Below are 7,825 nucleotides of genomic sequence, written 5' to 3'. Positions count from 1 at the left end.
TAATGTCTATGATATAATATTAATATGTGATATTTAGTTCAAAGTTTGGAAGGATAATAGTTTTTCTTTTAAATTTGTGTATAGTAAGTTTTGCATACCATAACAACAATCTCCAAATGTCTATAAGGATGAAAGAAAATTAGAGACCAAAATGAAATTTCATTAATTTCATAGAAACTTAATTTCTAAAAAATTTATTTATAAATATTTTTGGAAGAAAACTTAAAAAGTCATAATTTTCACAAATTATAGGGAAAATATTTTAAAATTTAGCTTCTTCATAACTTAAATTGTGGAAAAAACATGATTTAATTCAATTTAAAATATAATTTTTAATATTTTCATACATAGGTAATTAAATGATAATAATTCACAAATTCTTATTATATTTTCTATTATGAATGCATGAGAAAAAATAAATAAAAGAAAGCGACATGTGAAACGGGGTGTTATGTTATTGAATTAGTTTATAGTTATTGCTCGATAACTGAACCTATTATTTAATTCTATTTAACTTGTCCAGACAAAATTTCTCGTGACCGGACACACCACACATCACAACATAACACAAATATTGCTTTCTTTTCCCATCGCCATTTAAGGGTTTCAAAGTTTCACTTTCCCTTTCTTCCCTCTCACCTTGCATATCTCATTTTCCTTCAATCCATGCCTTTTATTTTCGCTTTCTTTCTCCAATTCGTCTAATTTCACCATCGTTCGACGCGGTACATTTGCTTTTCTCTCTCCACGTTTCTTCCTTCAATGTGCTCTGCACCTGCCATGTCGTTTTAGCGGTGATTTTTTTTTTTTTTTGTGAATTAGGGAAGTTTTCCTCTTTTGTGGTACCGTTGTGTCGAGTTTGGGTTTGGAGCTCGAATTTAGTAGGACTGGAATGCTCGATTTGGGGTATTTTGTTTCGAAAATAGAAATAATGAATGTGTGCTCTGTTTTCGGTTTTTGGTTGTTTGGGTGGAATGTTTGATTTTGTTTTTGATTCTGTGAGAAATAGAAGGAAACATGGGAACTGCATCTTGGTTTATGATTCTAAGTTGTTGTTTATGAAGTAAAGATTTTGGGGCAATTTTTCGTGGAGAAAGAAATGCAGTTATAATCTTATTTAGGGATTTAATGTTTTGCTTTATAAGGAGGGTAGTAATTTTTCATGTATGCTTATAGCTTGATTTTTGGTTAGAACCGAGTACATTTGGCTTGTGTTTTTAATAATTGTATTCAGTTGTGTTCATTTTGAGTGGATTGTGCCTCCCCTGAATTCAATCTAAAAATTTCCGTCTGGAGTGGCGGTGGCATTGATGACATGTATGGTTTCAACCTGTGTCTTTGTATTATAATTGGTTGTTTAAACACCGGTACTTATGGCTTATTGCGTATGTCTTTCCTCCTTGGTGTTTGTGGAGCGAGTTTTTTTAGACTATTATTTGCGTATATCCAGTTTTTCTATTGATGAAAATTTTAATCCTAGTTACATTCAGCCAAATGCTAAGTTTTAGAGTGCACCATTGTGATTAAGCCAAGCATATGCCTATATTAGACAGTTTAGTTTTTCCCAACTTCGATGGCTGGATTGGAATGAAATGTATTTCTTTAGATTACAATAATTGAGTGCAATTGAACACTGTAAGTTTTTTTTATCTTTCTTTGTTTTAATGTGTTATGAGTTAGTCATGAGTTGATCAGCATTTCTATTTCTTTGGTCCATGGCCTGTCATAAAGGAATGTCCAAAGAAGTTATATAGCTGTAATATTTTGTAAGACTTTTGGATGATTAAAAACGGTGGAGCTCAATCGTTCATTGACTAAGCTACTAAAGTAGTGCCATTAATACTTTCATAAATTTCTTTTCACCTTTGGGAGGGGTAGTTATCTCAGGAGGGTAGTTATCTCAGGCGGGGTTGGCCAGTGACCAGGCATTTTACATTTATGCTAAAGGTGAGTTCGAAAGAATTAACAAAGATGCTGCATACGGAACTTATTTTTGAGTGAACGTTGCAAATAGTACATGATATAGACTCAGATTTATAGTAATACACTTTACCACTCGGGGAGTTCTCATTCCTAAAGTTGTAGATTTCTTTTGATCAAGTATGGCTTGAGTGACCTTCCTTGTGTCTTGTTTTCTTTATTATCATTGACGTTGAGCGAAATGAATACATGAGAGGAGTTTGCGGGTTAGGTCCCTGTTACGTAGTTGAACCTGCAATTCATGCTGGGAAGGGTGGTGATTTAGTTGGTCTAGAAGATTTATGCTGAGAATATTATTACGCGTTACGGATATAAACTGCATTCTCTTTGTTCTTAGTGTCAGACTGAAGAAAACAATTGCTCATTTTACCCTAGGATTGCAATTACTGAACAACTCAATTGATCTATTGTCCATAAAACACCGCTTGTCCATTTTTTCTTTTTGCAAATGCACTAGCATCTTCCCCTGCACGCATGCCTTTTGACATATATTCGAGGACAAATGATTTCTTATTGTTGTTTGAGTCGGTTTAAATTTGGCTTTAGATTTGATGTGCGTTTGTGATTACAATGCTTGTTTGCAAATGTTGCCTCAGATTAACTAATAAACCGGCATCAAGTATATGCATTAAAAGCTGCTCTTTCTTCAGGTATATTGGAATCTCACCTGGGTTCTAATTGATGCATTCACACCGTTAGCAGTTGGATTTCAATTCTAAGATGAGCAATTCTCACTCTGAAAATCATGCAAGTGATTTATTCTTTGTAATTTCATCTATTAGTTAGTTGTCTGTAGTAGCCTAGTTGGTCTGAAAGATAGAATTATCTATATGCAGGATGAAGCAACTGTGGTGGGATTTGAAGTTCCAAAATCACCTGAATCCAGTTACAACAATGTCTACCCTGGAAATGAAGATGAGGCAAGGGATCCGCCTATGGTGCCTTCACATTTGCAACACACTTTGCTCAATTATCCTGCTACCAGAGACACTGCAGGAACAGTTCCATTGCCTCAGAACGTGATTCTAAATCATCTTTACATCGAGAATAGAGAGTCCCCAAGATCTGTGGTGGCTTTGGGATTCACTCATCGTTTCCGTTCTAAATATGTTACAGTCGTCCTTTACAAACCAGTCCAAAGAAGGGGAAATACAGGCATTTAATGTTCATATTCGAAACTTAATCACCGACGACTGTTTGTAATGATTTATTGTAGACTCAATATTCCAATTACTGGAAATGATATTTTAATGAACTTAAGTAGATTATTTCTTGGTAATTTAACTGTATATTTGTTTGTAAATTCGTTTTAACCTTGTGGCACAATTATAAATAATAAGTTTTGGATGATTTGATGGGAATCTGTTATATATATATATATATATATATATAACAGATGTTTGAAACTGGAATAAGAATTCAATATCAACTATTTCTAAAACACCCGTTCCATTAAATTATTATTACATATGTTGATATATATACTCTTTCATTTCATTTGCATTTTAACCCAGCTTATTAGTTTTAAAATAATTGTCTATTTTATTCTATACTTATTTCAGGCTTTTGAAAAGGTTAAAGTATCCAAAGTATCTTGCACAAACATTCTTCTCTATCTTCTATTAATGTTGACAAAAACAGGTACTCATAGAACTGAAAGAGCATGCTCCTATGAATATATTTTTAATATTCATAAATGATCCTTGATTTTAATTTGGTGTTCTTACTTATGATAAATTTAGTTTAGTGTAACTTTGTTTTAAAGTTTGGTTCTTGAATAGTTATATTAATAATGTTCGTTAGATGGTTTTGTGAGATAACATTTATGCATTGATGAATAAAAGTAAAACTGACCAAAATATTACATAATCATTTTAAAAGTGATGCATATTTATATTTATTTTATAAGACTATTTAGGTACAATATAATAATTTATATTTATTATTTTTAATTTTTATAACCTCAAAATATAAGTGAACTTAAATTTTAGGTTAAATAAAAAAAAGTTAAAAAAATTCATAAATTAATTATGTTAAATTGAACTTATCACAATATATAGCAATATTTTTATTATACAACACTCCAAACTCAACAAGCTAAACAATACCCACGTAACTTATGATATTACTGCTAATCATAAATAGAAAAAGTGGATTGAACTCGCCAATCCATATAACAAATGTAATGTGACCCAATTTGATGTCTAGGGTGTTGCTCCCTCCACCACCCTAAGTGCTCCTGCACCTTTTTACTATTTTCTTTTATTCTAAAAATACTCTACACCTTCCCATTATTTTCTTTTATTCCAAAAATACCCTATACATTCTCACTATATTCAACAATCTTTCTCTTTCTCTTTCCACATTATTGAAGCATTCACATGGCTCAGATTTAAACTTGTGATATATTACAAAATTTTATTTACATTTTCCCTTAAATAAGTTTGATTCAATCTTATTTTCACTGTTCAATATTTTTTTTTCTTCAAATTATTTAATAAATGGTAAAATTTTGTTCTAAATTTCTAGAAAAATGTTTATATATGTGTGTGTTTTTTTACATTTAATATCTATAATTTTTAACATTATATTATGTTTTAACTTACTGACATGTTTGACTCGAATAACTTGAATAAAGTATTTAATTTATTAGATAAATAATATAAAAATATTATTAAATACTTAAAATATAAAAGAAAAGTTATTTGTTAAAGATTTAGAATTTATTTAGTTCTTTCGTCATTATAAAGTTAGTATATAATAATAATAATATATTATTTACTATTAATATTATTATATTTATTATTTTGTATTTGCATCTAACTTTTAAGTTTATAAAATGGAAGTGGTAGAAGCACTAATATTGAAGTTTCCTCTGAATTTTATATTTTGCAATATATTACAAGTTTAAATCTAAGTCATACGAATGTTCCATTAATGCAAAAAGAGAAAGAGAAAGATTGTTCAGTATAGTGGGGAGGTGCAGGATATTTTTAGAATAAAAGAAAATAGTGAGAAGATGTAAAGTATTTTTGAAATAAAAAAAAATAGTGATGAGGTACAGAAGCACTTGGGGTGGTGGAGGGAGCAACACCCTGATGTCTAGTAACATGTGTAAACATCTTTCTTAACTTAAGACATGCTATAAAAAAATCACTTTTTCTTTTTGTAAATTTTTTTAATTATAAGTTTTTAATAATTTGTATTTTCAAAAAATCACTTTCGTACTTTAGGCAACATATACGAATATATTGGAATGAAATGACATATAAACACGTGTTTAAAACGTAATACGGAAAAGGTATAAGATTATTATAATTGATGTAAAAAAGACATATAAATTAATAATAATAAATATTATTATTATTATAATGCTTAATGGTGGATGTTGAACAATATTGAAAGAACTCTAGGTGATCCTGAAAGGGTGGGACGCTTATATATACGGACTGTGTTGTTTGTGTTAATTAAATTTATTTTATAATATTTTTCTAATTAGCTGCTTAAAATACCTTGTTTATTATCATGAGAGGTACTTTTTTAATCGATAACAGTATATATATCTTTATTTTCTTTGTTCACCATATTCATTATTTTTTAAATATTTTTTTATTGAGATAAAGTTAAATTATGTTACTTGATTTTATAAAAAAATATGACAATTTAAATTTATCTTTTAATAGGATATTAAAATTTATTATAATAAATTATTTACAAAAATTTAGTCATACACGTGAAAAAGGTATATATGACTTTCCCGGAATAAATGTATGAAAAATCCTTCACTTACTATATATAAAATCAAATCATAATATATGAATAATATTATCATATGTTATTAACTATTGTCTGATCGAGTCATTAAGATGATTTGTAAGTATTTTGGTGTACTGAATTTATTATTATAAACTTTCATGTTGGTGAACAAGTTGAAGTGGGTTTTTCACATATTTATAATAGAAACATGAGTGTATAAGAAATTGTGTTTAAGTGAAATTGAAATTGGTATATATTTAAGAGAAATATGAATGAATGATATGGCCATATAGTTATTGTTTGACTTTCAACTCGATTTGCTGTGGGCCCAAAGTTGTTAGTAGAGAAGCTACTTCTTCTCTTCTACTTGTCAACTCTGTAACACTACGTCACTGAAACATATTTAAGTTTGGTTTTTGAATATCAATTAATAAATTTGGTCAGATGTTCTCACACTTGAAAAAAGAAGTGCAAATAAATAAATAAATAGCTGCATTCTCACCGGAAAAAAAAAATCATTTTTTTATATTAATTTACTTCCAATTCTAAAAAACTGCATAAGTATTTTATAATGTTATCTAATTTGAGGAAAAATTATATTATTTATATCATATTTGTGAGTTTTTTTTATTGGATGTGATCCATATAACTAATTATTTTGATTAATCTTTAATAAATCACACTATTTAGTTGCACATCATGATCTTAAATCAAACCAATCAACATTGTTTAGATGTCTATTCTGATAGACCAACATGTATTCGATCAAAACATTTTGATGTTGACCATATCTCATAGTCGAGTACTTGTAACTATATCACTTAAATGTATTTTAACACTGTTGTATAATAAATAAGAAGAAATTGAAGGATGTAAATGGGATAAAAGCAACACAATAATGATTATTTGGTATAAGAAAAACTATGTCTCGATTACATATAATTTTTAAAAGTAAGTTATATTTTCTTTTTTCTAAATTTTGTGTATCCTCATGAAAGCATTTTAGACATTTCCGATTACCTTCGATTAGGTTGCGGTTTGTGTGCGTATTCACTTCTATATTTAAGTTACCATATTTTGGGAACAATCTTCTTTGACACAAAATTGAACATTCGTTCTTTATGAATATTTTGATTTACTTTGTCGTGACAAACTAATTCATTTTACTTATCTAACAGGTTGCTTGTCTTCTGTTCATGCTACATAAACTGATTTTGCTACTGAAGAGGAAGTATATGTGCCACAAAATGTATGAAAAATGGTTTTTTCTTAGATTTGTTCTTCAGGTTCTCCCAAATATAAACTGGACATGTTTGATTTTAACCATATTCATCCTATTTCTAAACTAAAAAAATTATTTTCGTTTTCATCCCCATCAAGTATGTATTACTATTTAATCTCACCAGTGGGACCCCTATCCGAGTTTCTACCTATATTATCTCAAATATTCATTAAATAACCTTTTTAACCAAAAATATAAATCATAATACGTAAAAAAGTGTGATGTTATGAAGAATTTAATGTCATTCACTTTTCTTTAATGTGAAATTTTAAGAAAAAAATTATAACTAAATCTTAAAGTAAAACATAAAGTAACATTGGCATATAATTATAGAGAAGAATACTCGAAATTTCACAACTACTTCAACGTCTATTATTATTTTTTTCTAATATTGAGAGCGAAATTACTTTAAGATTCAAATACACCTGATATATCAAATGTGTCAAAGAGTTGAGAGAAAATGAAAAAAAAGTGTAATGAAAGAAGTTTTCTTCAAATAAAACAAAACTAATAATTTTGGAGAGAGACATTATAGATTACCTAATAAACTAACTAAGGATTTATACAATTGATTATTTGAAATTCATAGTCATCTTTTATTATGTGACAAAAAAAATAGAAATAATCAAATGGATACTCTATAACGATTTAATTTTTATAAAATTGATATTTATATGTTTCATAAAGCAATCTTTCATTTGAACAAAACCATATAAAGAAAAACAAATCGTGTAAATGAGGTTGTAATGAAGAGGAAAATAGTTAGAGGTATAATTAGTGAACTTAGATGTTAAATGTGTTAACCAA

General features: G+C 28.4%; 1 protein-coding gene across 2 annotated transcripts; it reads left to right on the top strand.

The window, feature by feature from the left end:
- The first annotated feature begins 526 nt into the window (after positions 1 to 526).
- On the top strand, positions 527 to 3,259 carry LOC124826925 (5'-AMP-activated protein kinase beta-2 subunit protein). Of its 2 annotated transcripts, none has more exons than XM_047299894.2 (3): positions 527 to 794; positions 2,631 to 2,727; positions 2,817 to 3,259. In XM_047299894.2, the coding sequence occupies exons 2-3, from the start codon at positions 2,701 to 2,703 to the stop codon at positions 3,141 to 3,143; spliced, it is 354 nt and encodes a 117-aa protein (XP_047155850.1). In that variant the 5' UTR covers positions 527 to 794; positions 2,631 to 2,700; the 3' UTR covers positions 3,144 to 3,259. The 2 variants fall into 2 exon arrangements, with proteins under 2 accessions (XP_047155850.1, XP_047155849.1); XM_047299893.2 differs by having other exon boundaries at positions 528 to 725.
- Positions 3,260 to 7,825: the final 4,566 nt, after the last annotated feature.

This window comes from Vigna umbellata, chromosome 3 (assembly GCF_029865625.1).
Source record: "Vigna umbellata cultivar VRB3 chromosome 3, Vumbellata_1.0, whole genome shotgun sequence".
Classification (NCBI taxonomy): domain Eukaryota; kingdom Viridiplantae; phylum Streptophyta; class Magnoliopsida; order Fabales; family Fabaceae; genus Vigna; species Vigna umbellata.
Note: the sequence above shows the minus strand (reverse complement) of the source record. Positions and strands in the feature narration are given on the sequence as shown.

Bases quoted from the DNA above. Each gene is read 5' to 3' on its own strand.
- LOC124826925 (XM_047299894.2), top strand. From the start codon at position 2,701: ATGAGCAATTCTCACTCTGAAAATCAT. The intron at 2,728-2,816 runs GCAAGTGATTTA...ATCTATATGCAG, and splicing joins ATTCTCACTCTGAAAATCAT to GATGAAGCAACTGTGGTGGG.